This window comes from Lutjanus erythropterus, chromosome 14, assembly GCF_056507025.1.
Source record: "Lutjanus erythropterus isolate fLutEry1 chromosome 14, fLutEry1.hap2, whole genome shotgun sequence".
NCBI classification, from domain to species: domain Eukaryota; kingdom Metazoa; phylum Chordata; class Actinopteri; order Lutjaniformes; family Lutjanidae; genus Lutjanus; species Lutjanus erythropterus.
In genome coordinates, this window is record NC_139330.1 from 13,001,465 (window position 1) to 13,018,603 (window position 17,139).

The 17,139-nt window shown below is 39.5% G+C and overlaps 1 protein-coding gene across 2 annotated transcripts; it reads left to right on the forward strand.

The window, feature by feature from the left end:
• Positions 1–342: 342 nt before the first annotated feature.
• On the forward strand, positions 343–15,971 carry LOC146315285 (poly(rC)-binding protein 3). 2 transcript variants are annotated; one of them, XM_084735577.1, is made up of 13 exons: positions 343–932; positions 5,703–5,781; positions 5,958–5,981; positions 6,100–6,132; positions 6,243–6,359; positions 6,587–6,718; positions 7,145–7,273; positions 9,758–9,847; positions 10,487–10,528; positions 10,932–11,007; positions 11,953–12,005; positions 14,181–14,350; positions 15,612–15,971. In XM_084735577.1, exons 2-13 carry the CDS (start codon positions 5,704–5,706, stop codon positions 15,646–15,648), a joined length of 981 nt encoding a protein of 326 aa, XP_084591703.1. In that variant the 5' UTR covers positions 343–932; position 5,703; the 3' UTR covers positions 15,649–15,971. The 2 variants fall into 2 exon arrangements, with proteins under 2 accessions (XP_084591703.1, XP_084591701.1); XM_084735575.1 differs by having other exon boundaries at positions 349–932; positions 14,689–15,971.
• The last annotated feature ends 1,168 nt before the right edge of the window (positions 15,972–17,139 follow it).

A 17,139-nucleotide genomic window follows, 5' to 3' on the forward strand; every position in this document is an offset into this window, starting at 1 on the left:
AGGAATGTAATGTGGCCTGCTCAGATGTCTGATAGGCGACCATGAGGCTCACAGCAGCCGTCATTGTCCCCGTGCAACACACTGAATAGTAATTAAATATGCCACTTATGCTTCACTGATTCATTTCCTCCACAATTTTGAAGCTCAGCTGAATACATTTTTTTTTTCTGTGCAGAAGGGTTGTATTGTATCCAGTATGGCCTCATTAAGAGGGCAGAAGGGCTTGGTGTGGGGGAGGGCACAGGCAGTGAGGGGGGAGAAGCACCCCATGAAGACATTGTGCTTAACATCACTAAATACCTCAAACACCACATTGTCCTTCCCAGCCCTCAATTAGTCGGGTTGCCTGTACAAAGCACCGATTTCATACAGGGAGATTTATTTTTAGAGAAAATCCGGCCCTGTGCAGGCAGGAAGCTCTCTGAAAATCTAATGAAGAACACAGCAGTCATGCAGAGTTGTTAGCCTCAGAGCAACATCAGTTAACAAAGCTTCTCTTCAGAGCCTCTATGTGTGTCTCTGATGACTGCAAAAGGCTAGACCTTCCTGATTTTTGTTGTTGTGGTGGCTGTAACTGTAGCCCGCTCTATCTGCGCTGGACAGTGTCCAGCCAAAGAGCCTCTTTGCCCTGCCCTCGGGCCTGTGGATCTCCGTGCGGAGGAACGCCTCTTTGGTGGCTGTGACAGGGAGAATTAGGCAAGAGATGCGGGTTCACTTGCCCTGCGTAGGGGCTTATCTTGGGCTAAGCTGAGGGACTAATAGCAAAGCCAGCCTCCGCTCCAGCCGGTCTGAGGGCACAGGGAACCATCTGTCCATTCTGTGGATAACTGACAACAAAGGGGGCAAACACTGAACACGGACTACAAACTAAAAGGCCGCTCATTTAGGAGATACCACGAATAAAGACGAAGACCAAGAACCTTGTATATAAGGTCAGTACTTTATACTAATCATTCTTGCTGCATTGCAGGCCTCTGACTGAGCCACTACTGCAGGGTCAGCCTGTTCACAGCTCAGTGTCGCAGACTACAGTGGTGTTGGGGTTTAGCCAGACAGAAAGTTGAAGCTGAACTTCTAATTCAGCCTTCCTTTTCAGCTTCGCACATTCAAAGAGAGCTGGAAAATATGCGTCTTTGTTTTAATGGACGCCTCCTGACTCCCATCAGACTCAGTTAATTTGCGCTGGCTGTTTTTCTGTAAATGCATTTTGTTGCACTCTTCACTTCAGAGATGGTTTGGGCTGCAAAAAAATAATCACTTTAGAGAGGAATGCCAGGCTGTACGGCCCCATACTTATAGTGTGAAATGTGGTGCTTATAAATAGGATGATACTTTAGATAATCAAGAATTATCAGTGATGGGTTGGAGGAAATCTGTGATTATGATAAAGATAAATAATTTAACACATGCTGGTTCTAAATGTATGTTTGAATTATTGAGCTTTGTTCCTAAACTGGAACACTATTGTATGCAATAATCATCTCTTCATTGCAATTTTCAGAATGTTAAAAATTGCTTTGTTTTAGCTTCACATTTTGAATATATTTTATAATAAAACCCTTCAAGTAATCCACTTAGACATTGTTCTCCATTTCCCTCAAGGATTAATGCCCTGTTTTTTTTTTTTTGTTATTGTCTGAAGCACACTCCTGCCTGTCAGTGCTCTGGGAGCTGGGTTCCTGTAGATTATCTGTTTTTATCATGTGTACTCTGTGGGTGCTGTTGTGCACCAGTGTTTTGTTCGGAAGTCTTGAGTGGGCGCTGATGTGCTAGAGGTGACAGAAATGGGTCAAAAGGGTCTTAGCATTAACTAAACAAATCCCGGCCTATAGGATTAGACAGAGATGTTGCTGTTTATTTGATGTATTCACTGTAACTTTATAATGATACACAGAGGGGAGAACAGTTGTGGGTCTTGTTAGCACTAAGACACCGTCCACTTATTCATGATATCGTTTGGATTAAGTCCTTTTGCTCAGTCTGGTATTATCAACATGGAATGTGGCAGAACAATATCCTTTTGTAAACTTGTCTCAGCCTCTGGACAAAACACGTTTTATTTGCTTATTATGACGTTGATATTGCCACATTTTATCGGATAACTACTGACATTTGTGTTGCCATGAGTGTTAGCATGCTTGGCTGAAACCCACACTCGTTTTCGGTCTTTCTTTTCGGAGTGAAATGGCGGCAGAGAGTTCTGTGTTAATTGGTTTGTGTGAGTATCTAAGCAGCCACCCGCCAGTTAGCTTAGCTTAGCCTAAAGACTGGAAAGAGGGGGAAACAGCTAGCCTGACTCTGTCATAAGAGAGCAAAATCCACATATTAGCCCCTCTAAAGCTCAATAATTAACACATTTAACAGTCCCTCCGGGAGGCTGCAATGTTGTGATCACAACAATCCTTGTGAATTCTGCTCAGGCCTGCAATTTTGTCCAATGACTGCAACTGTTCTGCAAATTTGACCAATCACTATAGCCTCCTGTGAGTCCTTTGTTTACAAATAAAGAATATTTTGTCATTATTTTTGTTACTCTGAGCCTTTTTAGTTAATGATACTTAATTTAGAGTGTGGTTTTATTCTCCTTGGAGCAAGTTGCCTTTTAATGAATTACACACACACAAAAATATATTTTTTCAATTTTCATTTTCTCCCACATTTTCACTGCAAAAAATGCTTAAAAACATTACAGCGTGCATCACAATTTTTAGACATGCTGTCCTGAAATTAGGCATTTTAGGCTACAGCAATGCGCCCCAAAAAGCCTGTGAAATCAAGTGACAGTGACATTAAATCTTGTTTGTTTAATCAGTTAAGTATAAAATTGACATTGTTTTATAAGGGGCTTATGTGTGAGACGTAACTTCCTCCACTGGTTGCTTGGCAAGTGGTCAAAACTATGAAATACTGTGGCACCTAAACTAAGTGTACATGTTGCTTTTTGTACAGATTAAACAAATGAGATATAACGTTAATTAGTGAGTGTTTATTTTGGAGACCCCTGTGGACAAAAGCGGTAGTGTTTCCACTGTAATAACCACAAAATATAATGTCAAAGATGAAATTAAGTAAAGAAAAATCTCCTCCTGCTTCTTTTTAATAAATACTTACTTTAACTTTGCCTGGGAAAATGTAAACAGTGACTTGTTTCATCCAATTTCAAGGAAAATCTGACCTGATGGCAGGCGAACAACTGTACAGAAATAGCCGATCTGTTCACTGATGGTCTCATTAACTCGTGTAGGTCATATAGAGTCATCAGTAATACACTGAGACCGTTTTATAACCAGTTAAAACTCCTTGCAGTAGCTTCAAAGGACATTTTTCCTCAAAATTATTTCATTTATTAGTTACAAATTCGGCATTTGAAGCAGTTTTCTGTGTGCAATGGCCTTTTGTGAGACCTAGTATTAAAAATAAATGGTAAAAGCATTTCTCAGAACCACAATGATTTCATAAACAAGGTGACCTTGGTCCCTGATAGATTTGAAGTCTTCTCTCTGTCTGTCTTGGTGCAATACGCTACCCTTCCTACACAGCATCGAGACATTCTTTATTTGTTCTGCAAATACATCGAATTGGATACGCGGCCACAACAGAGCCGACATTGTGTGGCGTCAGTGTGATATTAAGAGACAATCACACACACATCACTTGATCCTCCGGAGCACAAGTGGCTTCCTTTGTATCTTATCTTATCCGAGGGAGTCACACAACTCGTGTTTAGCCGGAACTAAAGACACGGTCCCATGTGAAGATTGCACCTAGTGATAGGCTTATCTTCCCCCCGCTCACAACCACACGATCAGATGCCAAACAACAATGGTCCACAACTCTTCAGAGAGCATCAGTCCCCTGATTAATTCTAAAAGAGGGACTTTGGCTCCTTTTAGCAGCGGAAAAATGATTGTTCCAACTTTGGAGCATTTTCTGATTACATTCCCCATAGTTAAGGCAATGATCCATGACGTTTTCAAATAGAGATTTATTTTATCTCTGCTGCAGACTGATGTACCAGTGACGATGCCGTTTACGCCCAGATCATGAAAGCTTCTACATTTGCTGTGTCTGGTAGCTCTTTCCTAGGAAAATCTTGTCGAGCACAGGAAATGATACATTTCACATCTCCAGCAGCTGCAGCAGTTTGACTGTCATAAATAGAAGAAGAAGAACAGGGAAGTTAGGATGAGCTGATGATAACCACGACGGCTTAACAGACAAAGAAAAGGCTGGAAATTAAAATTGAGTAGCCTATTCTCCACACTATTTGGCTCGTAAAATAAAACTGTTTAAGGGCCATTCCACCAAATCTGTGCCATTTGCATGTTGTAACTATTCACTTTTTGGATATTGTAGCGTGTCAAATAGTTAATTGTTATTTATGTCTATTTATTGCTCATGAGGAATGTGTCTGGCTGCAGACTAACATCACTCCCTTTTTAAGATGACTTCTACTTGTCACAGATCATTTGCCCGAAACATTGCCAATAAATGTGATATTCCAAGTTAGACAATGTGTGGGAGTACTTGCAAATGTTGTAACTTTTCCAAGTTTAACTTAATGCTTTATCTGTTTTTTTTCAGCACTATATTTAATAACACATATGTTTAACTATTAAGAATGCAGAATGGTCAGTGTAAGGCAGTTTTATTGGTTGATTTTGAGAGAACACTCTGCACCTTCAAGTGGTTTATCTTTAAAAAAAACACAAACATAACATCTAAGAAATAATTCAGGTAACAGGCCTTAATGTAAAGATTGAAATTCTTAGTCATACTGCCACTGTGATCAAATATAGAGCAAATACACAATTTTAAAAATTATTTAGAATTATAGAATTTTTATACAGAATTTATTTTTGATCGTCCCCAGGGCCTCCAGGTGACTCAAATGATGATACTTCTTGCTGATCATGTGATAATTTCTTGAATCTTTTGAGGGAAAGTTTGTGTCAGGATAACAGACTACGACTAAAATGTGTATTTTACCCAACATGAATTTCTGATGAGATGTCATGCCTGTTGGACATGACATAAAGATGTCATTAAAAGTTATAAGGCCAGTTTGACTACAGCACCATGCTGATTTAGTTAGGTGACGGACATTATCTGTAGTTGGCATTAGCTCAGTTAGCTGTGGAGTGCTCAGCTCTGGGATGTATAAAACCTTATTTTTGACCTTCTCATGGCCTTCAGGAGACTCGAATGATGCAAAGTATTGTTGATCATGTGACTTGTGTTGTGACTTGACTTGTGTCAGGGTAACAGCACTGATTGAAAACCTGGGGACATGACTAAAATGTGTATTTTAACTTGCATATTATGCATTTAAATGAGAAAGTGTATTTTATGAATTGGAAATAGAGTTTTTTTTAAAGGATTCTTATCGTTGTATTTGCCAGTAAAGTGCAGTGTTAGAGAGTGGGGACCAGTTGAAATTCTATTTTTTCTGTGTTCTTGATAGTTTTTATTGATACATGATATATTTTCAGATTGCAGTCAGGGCAAAGTACAGTACACTTGTTATACAGATATTTTTCATGCATATTTTTGCATGTAATGTCTTGGGAGCAGAAAAGGCATCAATTCAGCAGAATGGCCCTAAAGGAAATTTGGATCTCGTGGATTTCCTTTTTATTTTAATAGAAAATCTGCTGACTGAACTGACTTTTTTTGTGTTTGTTTTAAATCGTGTAAAACAGAATGTCTGACAAGGAAGAAATGGCTACAGATGGGGGTCTGAATGTTACACTGACGCTGAGGCTGCTGATGCATGGGAAGGTAATAATAGGAAATAGTTAAAATAATGTCATTGTTTCATGTTTCGTTGTAGGATTAGCCTAATGGACTGGTAATAGCATGTTAAAATGATTACATCCGGCACTAAATGTGAAAAGCTGTTAAGAGTAAATCACGTGTTGCCACCGGCTAAAGCATTGTTATCTTTTCATTCACAGGAAGTTGGCAGCATAATTGGGAAGGTATTTTAAAATCCATCAGCACGTATTGATTCATACTGTTTTCTTTCTAATTGTCTTGTTTTCTTCTCCTTTTAAAACTAATCAAGCCTACCATTTTTATCTTCCTACATGATTCCAGAAAGGAGAAACAGTGAAGAAAATGAGGGAGGAGGTGAGGATCCACTTTGACATCTGTAGCGTCAAAACATGGATAATTTATGTGTTCTGGCAGGTCAATTACAACAAATTAAGGTTGGAATAATTGTTGATTTGTGTTTCCAGAGTGGTGCTCGCATCAACATATCAGAGGGATCATCTCCTGAGAGAATAGTTACAATCACAGGACCCACAGAGGGCATCTTTAGAGCTTTCTCCATGATCGCACAGAAGTTTGAGGAGGTACCGCAAAACAAATGCCATCACAACTTTTTACATATAGTCAATAAAATTCTACTGTTATATTTTACACAAAAATTTCAGAAAGATTCTTTAAAGGTTTTATCTGAAGTCTGAAGGACACTGAATGCACCTTTTCCTCAGTCTAAAAAAAGAAAACCAGACTTGTCAAGTAAAGCTGCCGTTCTTACAGTCGATGCTGAAAAACATATTTTTGAATTCTCCCTCAGGATATTAGCGCAGCAATGACAAACAGCAACGTGACAAGCAAGCCACCTGTGACACTTCGCCTGGTTTTCCCAGGGAGCCAGTGTGGCTCACTGATTGGCAAAGGAGGCTCGAAAATCAAAGAGATCAGAGAGGTAGGAGTTCATTTCTTTTTTTTTTATTTTCCATCAGGACGTTGTTTTCCTGCACCCAGACAGCGAGAAAACATCCTCCCTGGTGCTCTGACACCTCAAGTATCAAACCTCCAGTCAAACTTTTCTTGTTTCTCTCTGCCTTAAGATGTATGGATTTTTTTGTGGGTGCTGCTCATGAAAATCTCACTGATTATGCCTGTAAAGATCGGTGGAGGCTGAATACTCATTCTGAATGGACAATATTTGTGTACGCCTCTTCAAATATTGGAGCACACATTGCTATTTGGCTTGCAGCTGCTCCCTGCATGTCAAAATGTGTTCAGGGTAATTTGCGGGTGCTTGAAACAGCATTTCAATTTGGGCGATGGTGTGCTCTTTTCGGCAATAAATAGCCTTTGTTTTTGTCTGTTGTCTGGCGATGTTTAGACCACAGGCGCTCAGGTTCAGGTGGCAGGAGACATGCTGCCGGACTCTACAGAGAGGGCTGTCACAATCTCCGGCACTCCACAGGCCATCACTCAGTGTGTTAGACACATCTGCTCTGTCATGCTGGAGGTAAGCGCTGTCAGACAGCAGATGATCTTCACATTCAACAGCTTTATTTAGGCGTCAAGTGTGTCAAGTTTGTTTAGGATGTGGTAAAAGGTATTCAGTAGCACATTCAGGATATTTTCAGTTTCTTTACTCCTGCAAGGCTAAAGCTTTGTGTTCAGGTTGTAGGGGCTGGTCACCCTTATGCAGCACTTCATGTTTACATATTATTGCTTTTTCTGGTAGTGATTTATATCAGCAGTTCTTGTCTGACATACTTCCAAAGCACTGTCAGAGGATTAATATGACACCACCCATCATCAAAATATGCCCTTATGAATAGATTATAAACTGTATGTTATTTAACAATATTTATTAAACGCTCAAGAAAATGTAAACACAACACTTATCCCAGACTTCCTCTATGCACACAGAAGGTTAATTTTGTTCACAAATTTGTGAAAATAAGTTAGTGAGCACTTCAGTCCAATTCAAGATTTCCAGCTGACAGGTGTGGCACGTAGAGGTGCCGATTAAACAGCATAATAATTGCACAGGTGTACATTTATGAGGCACTGAACTATGGATATATCATGTAGCGCTACAGATACGTTTTGTGGCTGATGCTATTTGCGTTCAGTTTGGAATAGCCAGCATGGCTACACATGGCAGAGACAAACCATGATACGTCCTTAAATCAAACCAAGTAGCTTTGTTGCCTAATGCTAACCAAACTGCAATTGAAAACTGAAATGTAAATAACACATACCAATGACATGTAATTTCACACTACTGTCAGTTATCATTTATCTGTAGCCCTACATGAAATAGTCATGGTTCAGTGTCTAATAAATATCTTTTTTCATGATAAAACTGCAAATTTACAGTGGCCTTTATTATGACCACAATCAAGACACATCTGTGCAAAAATCCTGCTGTTTAATCAGCATTTCTATATGCAACACCAGTCAGGTGGATGGATTATGTTGGCAAAGGAGAAGTACAGACAAACAAATTTGTGAACAAAATTTGAGAGTAATAAACATTTTGTGTGCACAGAAGCCACCAAACAAAAGTGGTGCAATTATATTTTTGTTCAGTATATTTAAGTGCATATTATTATAAAAATGATCTTCATATAACTTAATTGCATTTTGCATTTGTACCATTACTGGAATACCAGAGCTGGACCATTCAACTATTTATCCATAACTTGCTAACTAGTTTTCACACACTTTCAGTTGCAACAGTGGTGTAAAGTATTTAGATTCTTATGTATTATTAACTGCAAAACATACTGTCAAACAAAACACAAAATGTCACTTTTAACTACTAATTAGTTTTATTGTGGATCAATTTGCTGGAAATTACATCACAATTATCCAGAGCTCAAGGTGACAACTTTAAATGTATTGTTTTGTCAGAGCAACAATCTAACCCTCAAAATTATTTAGTTTAGTTAATTTAAGGAAAACCTACACATCATTACATTTGAGAAGATGATTATTATTTTTCTATCAACTAACCTATATACAGTTTGGTAGTTTAATTGTTTATGCACCACATTTTAAAAGCTCCTCATATGTTGTGTTATATCTTAATCCCTAATGTAAATAAAGCTCTTGGATTAATGTAGAAGTTAAAAGTATAATCGTTCCCTTTGAAATAAGATAAGATGAGCCTTTATTGATGCCCCGTAGGGGAAAATCAATTTGACACAGCAACGCAAAAAAAGTAACAGAACAGGGGGAAATGTAGCAGGAAATAAAATAAATATAGAAATAGAATCCAAAAAATAAATCACATAAAAAATACAAATTCTGTATACCATGCCTGGGAGCGTGCAATGTGCATGTAAATGTAGTGCAGTAGAAAGTGTCACTGAGATGGGTCTACTCAAGTGAAGTACTGAGACTATAAATTTGTCCCACCACCACTGGGTCAAGAGTGACTCAGGTTAATAGACAGGTACTGGTTATTGCAAATAAGCTAAATTTCCAGCGTTACACCAGTTTGCAATATTATTTGGCCTTTTTATGTCCATCTGTTACACAAATATGTGGATTTATTTTTAATCAAATGATAGATAGCTATATTAATTAAGTTAGTTGAGTTTATTGAGCTCTCCACATACAGTACCTCCTGTAACAGCAGAAGTATCACCTGAATGGGAATCACTGATGTACAATATACTCCTGTTTTATCAAAATAATCATTAATATAAGCTTGAAAATATAGTTTAAACAGATTTCTTGTTAAGCATCCACTTTGTATTGTCAAAAACTTTAAATAATACCCTATTTTAAAGTCTATTCACAGTTGTATCATGGGTTTATTTGGTCCAAGGTTTCATGTAACTTTCTCAGCCGATGAATGGGATATAAAAAAGATTCAGCAAGTGATATAAAACTGGATATAAAATGCATCAGTGCCAGTAAGAGTTCTTTTCTCTGTTGTAGCAGCATATAAATTTTTCTCCCTTTTTGGTTTGCATGACTGTGTCTCCAGTCTCCACCAAAAGGAGCGACTATTCCCTACCGTCCCAAGGCCATACCTGCTGGAGCCCATGCAGTATTAGCACCTCAGCACTCTGCACAAGTAAGTAGCCATATGGGAGGTATTTAGCTGCAATTGTAGCCACTTTATAAAAAACATAACTATTGAATATGCTCCTTATCTTGTGGGATCTCAGTCACACTGATCATTAAGCATATTTTCACCACTAGAGGGACACATCTGTGTAATTATACAGCAATAAGCTCTTCATATTGTAATGCTGTAAGCAGTAAGATGAGGTAATGATCGCATTAGAAAGTATTCAGCCCAGCTGTAATGTGTCAGAGATATGAATAGAAGGCATTTACATTAATAATTCCCCTGCAGTGTGAAACCTGAAAGATGTCGTGACTAAAGCACATGTTTTCCATGAGCTGGCTAGTCGCTGGCCTGAATTTGGCACAGTCTGTTCTGACCTATCAGACATCTGTTTATGTTATTGGATTTCTGGCCATGGTCAAAGAGGGGGAAAAACAGCAGATGACATTTAGAAAGAAATTACATCAGATCTATACACATTAGAGCTATGGAAACGAGGAAGGGAATGGATTTTCAGAGATGCCCTCGCTGCACTGGGTTTTCTCTTCATGCTCTGTGACAAATTCAAGCTTCAAGTGACACATTAGAACACATCTGTACCACGCAGCCACATAACAGCATCTCCTCTCTTATTCCTTCCAGGCATTTGCAATTCCAGGGCAGTATGCTTTTGCACATCAGGATGTAAGTATGCTCATTTGAGTGACGGACATTTGCCCTAATGACCTACTCCTGCTCACTCCTTCCAAGCCACCACGACACCCTCTGTGTACCCTACTCTGCAGAGATGAAACGTCAAATAACCCTGATCTGTTGACATTACTAACACTAACACACAGTAGCAGCATGCAGTGAAATGAAAGTGAAGACGTGATGATCAGTTCTAGCTTTGTAGCCGGAGATGTGACTGTATTTTCAGATGACTGCCATGAGAAACCAGCATGCTTTCTGAGGGAACTGAATCTCTTTCACACTGACACCATCTGTGATGTTTGTGAACTTCAGATTGGCTCTGTATTGTAGTTGTCAGTTCCTCTGAAATAATCCAGTTTGATTGGTTAGCTCTAACTTCCTTCCTACCCTGCAGTTGACCAAGCTTCACCAGTTGGCTATGCAGCATATCCCCCTCCCTTCCCTTGGGCAGAGCAACCCTACCTTCCCTGGTACGTACCCACGGCTCCCCGGGGAAGTCCATCAATCCCTCTGTCTTCACTCCTCTTCGAATCACACCATCAAAACACCCCTGTCACTTCAGAGAGGATCAAGGATGTCTCCATTCTCTCAGAGTTTACAGACTCTCTCACAGGTTTTTTTTGTAGAAGGTGGCTTTAAAGACACATAATGTGTATTTACATCTATTTTGTATCACAAAATAGCATGCAAACTTAAGAATAGTAGATAGACTAGAGAAGTTTTAAGGTTAAGCCACCAAACTAGTTTATTATCAACAATCCTGAAAGTTAGCCACTGAAATATTTATAATCCAAAAGAGTATGTGGCGGATTGAAGCAGACAGAGAGAAAAACAAAAGAAAAACTGCAGAGTTCTCTGAGAGGGAAATGTGAAAAATGACAGAAAATATTTACAGTTCAGTAAATATTTAACCATTTCTCACCATTTCTCATATCCTCCCAAAATGTCAGCTCCATTTGCCCAATTTTCCCCTTCCAAAAAAATAAATCCTATAATCTCTCGATCCCCATCCTCCACCTCTGCAACATTTCTCCTCCAATTCTAACATCATCTTGGCCAAACCATCCCTGACCTCAACTACCCCACGTACTCATATACTCTGCCAAAACTAACTGAGAACAAAACATGTCAATATTTTGATAATAACAGCAGAATTGGTGTGATAGTTTTAGTGAAATCTGGTTTATTTTATATTAGCAATGTAAAAAATGTGTATAGACTGTGTGCAGAATGTGTACATGCAGTATATGTGTCTATCTAGAAAGATTTTCTTGCCATATGCCGTTTTCATGTTCCTGTCTAATTTAGCCGTGTACCAGTGATAAAACTAGATAAAGTAGGGCAACTTGTCATACCATGAAAGTGGAAGCCATTAGTGCCATACTGTTGTTAGCATTCCTTGTCCTACTTTGCAGGATTGGATGCATCTGCCCCCACAAGTTCACAAGAGCTGGCAATACCTAATGATGTAAGTGCCACATTGTTTGTGTTCTTCCAGCACTAAAGCTCGCACAGCTAATCCTCCTGTTTCTAACTGCATTAACACTTTCTAGGAGGACAGCTGTAATGAGGAATTTTTGGACAAAAGTGTTTCACCTTCTTAGCTGCAGAAAGTAATTTATGCTTTGTCCTTTTTTTGGCTCACATAAATTATGGCATAAATTAACCGCAGTCATCATTGTAGTAGTATTAGCTGGTTGTAGCTTGAATATTACAAAAGCAAGATAGATAAATCAGTGGAGGAACAATAGAAGACTGTTTTATGGCTCTAAAGCAGTCCATTAGCGATGATCATAAATGACCTCAGGATTACATGTGATCATAGGTTAGGAAAACAGAAAATGTGTTTGATATTTATGTAGAATTACACATAGCACAACCTAACCTCTGCTGTTGATTTAGGACTTGCAGAATTTTGGGAAATATGTGTATTCACTTTCATGTGGGGAATTAAATGAGGAGATCGGTACTACTGTCATGTGTGTACAGTAAATATGATGCCATCCCCAACAGGGAAACACCTGGTCTGGCTCAGTGAATTTCTAGAGCCTCGTCAACACCATGAGATTGCCTATCATCAAATAATTGTGTTTAAAATATTAAAACCAAGATATTAAATGTCAGACTGCACAGTACGGCTTGGCTCGACTCAGGCCTGGTTCCAGTTAGATTTATAGGTCTGCACCAATGATTGCTGACAGTGCCTCCTACCTGAATCACATGTAAACAACACCAGGCTGCTATGGTATCACCATGCAGACCTCTACACACATGAGACTAGTCTGTTATGCTTCTACAACCGAAGTAGCTATGGATAATATTTTATCCTTAAAACACAATGCAGTGTAACATTAATTAGCCTACTACACTATGTGACCATGTATGAAGTGAGATACATTATAATTGTTGCTAAAATAGCATTGGTCCAACGTAAATATCACCAAATCAGTTTCTTTATTTTTTAATCCTGTCATAATTATTACTACCTGACGGAAAATCACGCTGCATCTTTCTGTGGGTGCAGATTTGTGTTGCTCATGTCATGACGCTCTGAATGCAGATATTTCCTGAGGTAAAGGTTTCTGTTTGCTGAGCCGTTGTTATCACATTTATCTCTGACTGGCACAGCTGTTTCAGAGCTATGAGACCAGTGATGTGCCTGGCTGAGTGAGAGAATAGACTATACAATAATCACAACACCGTCTGATCTATTTTCACCCTCACCCAGCGCACACATGAACCAGAAGGTGGGCATGGAGACGCAGTCCGTGTGGCTGGACCTGCCATCTTATGCTTTTGCATTTATATTCAGATTTCAACACAGGGTGCAAAATATTAAATTGAGGGTGGAGTGCATGCTCTTGCACTCTGGTAGAACCAGCCCTGGCTTGACTCCATACTACTCTTTTTTGGTTTTCCATTGTCAGAAGATGAGGATAGTATCTAGAGTTGCACCTAGTACACTAGACTCGTCACTAACGCGACATGGAGCGACCACAGTCGTCTGCTCATCTCTGCTCTGATGTAGGATTTTCCAAACTCTCCTGTTTTCTTCAGCAGTGTTTTGTCTTACTGACTTCAGTCTTCTCTGAGACAAAGTTTGTCTCCTTTCTGTGAAAAGCAGCCATCCTTTCGATATGCTCAATTGCTCCTGGGTTTGTGATGTGACGAGGATGATTTCATGGCAGTTTCACATGGTGTTCCCATGACGATCAGCTAAGACTCCTGCATACGTTGAATGGGTACTACCTGCAGTGGAAAATGAAACTGAGTAAAGTACCTGGTACCAAATGTGAATACCAGCTGCTGGTAGTACCTTCATATTTACCGTTCAGACATGAAAATGGCATTGATGCTCTCATCTAACTCTTGAATAAGTGTATCTCCCACAATATGAACTGATCTTATTAACAATAATTACAATAGAGTGCTAATAATTTGAGTGTGATGCATACTGAAAATGTTTTCTGCTAATAACACTGTTGGGGATACGGTTTTCTTCTGTAGAAAACTATCAGGAGACTGTGGTACTGCTGTCATCATGGCAGTTGCTTCCACAAGCTGTTTGGAAATCTAATTCCTGAAAAGCCTGTAAACATGAGCTGTTTTGCTATTTACATGTTTTCACTCTCGCCCCATCTAGTTTATTGGCTGCATAATTGGAAGACAAGGCAGCAAGATCAATGAGATTCGCCAGGTCTCGGGAGCTCACATCAAAATTGCCAGCGCCACTGATGGCTCAGCCATGCGCCAAGTCACGATCACAGGCTCGCCGGCCAGCATCAGCGTGGCCCAGTACCTCATCAACGCCAGGTAAGACATTACACAGGGCGACCACGTCCAGCAGGGCTTCATATCGCAGCCTGGTGATAAGACCGCCAAACACCATGCTATTGTATGAGGGCAGAGTTATTGTACTCAGGGTGAGGCTGGATTTGTTCCATCTCACTGCTCCGTTCTCCTGACTGCATTAAAATCCTTATTGTCTCTGCTTTTTAACACATTCCTTCTTTGATTCTTATGTTTTCTCCTTTCTCTCACCTCCCTTCTCCTTTTTCTTACCCCATTCTCTCCCTTTTTCGTTCTTCACTGTCCCCTCTTAACCCCTCACCATCTCAACCCCCCCCCCCCCCAACCGTCACGACCTGCAGCTTAGAGATGGCTAAATACACCATGCAGGCCGCTTCCTCTGCGACCCCCGTTGACCTCAACATGACCTTCTCTCAGTCCGCTCCCACTGCCTCCACTGCTGCTACCTCTATGGCCGTCCTAGCGGCCACCAACCCAGCCCCCACCACCATTAACGTCCACTCTCCCTCCACCCTACCAACCATCCAAAACCCACACTATGCCATCCCCGTTTCCAGCCTGCTTGGCATGAAAAGTCTCCCCGTCCTGGCTGTCCACCCAGCAGCCGCTTCCAGCCTAACACAGGGTTTATCCCCTTACACCGCAAAAATGCCAACCTCCGGCGTCAAAAAATCTGAGCGGCAGAAGTTTGCTCCCTATTGATGTCTGCGTTTAAGTCTAGTCAGTGCAGCTGACTGGTAAGACGTTATTAAATTATGAGAAATAATTCGAAATTGGGCATATAGGCATGAAAATAGCTTACACCAGTGTGTGTAAGTTTTGCCAGTGTAGCACTTGTTTTCCATAAATCAGGGGAATATTAGAAGCAGAGTGAAAGGGTGGTAGTATCAAAACATGTCCTCATTAATTGAAACAGGCAGCAGAGGTGCATATTAACTCAGTATTATCTTAAGCATATGCATAACAATTAATGTGGGTAACTCAGGCTTGTATTAATGTCCTAGAAAAAGATATTTTTCAAATGGATTCATGTTACAGAGCTTTATATGAAGACTTACTCCAGGAGAGGTATTTTCCACAATGCAAATGTTGACTTAGTTTTCTATCTGTGTCTCTAGTTTACGGTCAGTTTTTGTTAGATAATGCAGACTAGTATCATAAGACGTGGTGCTCTGTTTGCAGCAGGCTGTTAAAATGTTTGTCTTGCACAATAGAAGTCAGTTTGTATTTTTTTTTTAACAAGGATTGCTCCACTCTACTATAGGCTCTCATCAGTGCTAACAGGCCTGGGTGTCCTGTAGTAGCATTGCACTGTAGCGGTTCTGATGGGATTATCCTAAAGCCACATTGGATCCTAGTGGATTTCACTCTACACAGTAATCCTGTAAGGCGGGAATGGCCTAACTAACTCATTTATTGCTTCTGTACGCTAGCTTGTTTTCTTGTTTATTCTCCAACCTAAATGAGTGGAATGCTTCGACTTTCAGTGACTGAAATGGACGCTGAGCAATTATTGTAATTTTATTCATGTATTTCTGGTGTGGGTCCTCCCCCAAAACAATGCAGATTTGTAATATTTGTTGATGAAATGACTTTGAAATAAATGGGACTTTTTATGAATACAGATGTGTTGTTCTGTTATAATTCTTTTGCTGTAGAAAATATTTTACATTTTTGTTGATTATTCTGACCCCTAAATGCAAACACAGACTCTGAGGATTTATGCATCGTTTACTCTTAAATGCCTCTGAGCTTTAATTGTATATAACAAATTTCCACTCAGCTGGGATTATAGTTTATAACTCAGAGAGCAATTAAGCTATTTTGTTCAAAATATCATGTCTCAGAGAGAAATCTTGGTGCCAAATGTTTGTTGACTGTCAGTCATCAAGGGATTTGAGCACCTGTTGGGATATGATGTGATATTTCTCACATTTAAAGGACCAGTCTGTAGGAATTAGAGGCATCTAATGGTGAGCTTGTGAAGACAATAAATAGCCAGTGTTTGGTTTGTACAATCTGGGCTACTGTAGACACAGGGTGGTACAACATGGTGGCCCCTGTGGAGGAGGAACAATGCTCTGTGGAGATCTGTGGCTCTTTCTAAGGTAACGAAAATGCAATCAATCAACAATCGTTATTTATGACAGTCCAGTAAGTGCAAGAGACAAGAGAAAACACCTTACAAACACCTTGTTTTTACAAAAAAACAAGACATTTTTAATACCTGACAGCAGGAGTTAGAGCATACATAAGTGATTTGATCAGAATATTTTCTACAGATTCATATGTTCATGTTATCCATTACTAAAAGGCTCATTTTTAGGACAAACAGGGCAGGATTCTGGACACCAGCTTGTGATTTAGGACAGTTCTGAATTCTTAAGAGCGTTTGGTCACCCTTATAAATGGGTATAAACAGTGTATAATGTGCATATTTTTGATTCTGTTACTTGATTTCATTTCACTGTATAACTCTAAAGGCAGCTGACTAAAATAATGGATGTAAAAAGGGTAGGTGTAATAAGCTAAGGCTTCAGCCTACACCTTCTCAATCAGTATAAACTTGTTTTGTTTCTGTTTTCAATGCTGCAAAAGCACTGACTTATTATTGTTCATTTTTTGTTTACTTGTATGTGTACCTGAGTCTTATAAGTTGTAAAATGACTGAATTAAACTAACTATAGGCTGACTCAGGGGTTTTCTAAGTATGAGGGCTGTGGGCCTCCCCTTAGACAAAGCTTGGGAAAAAACAAACTCCCAAATATATATATATATATAAAAAAGATCTG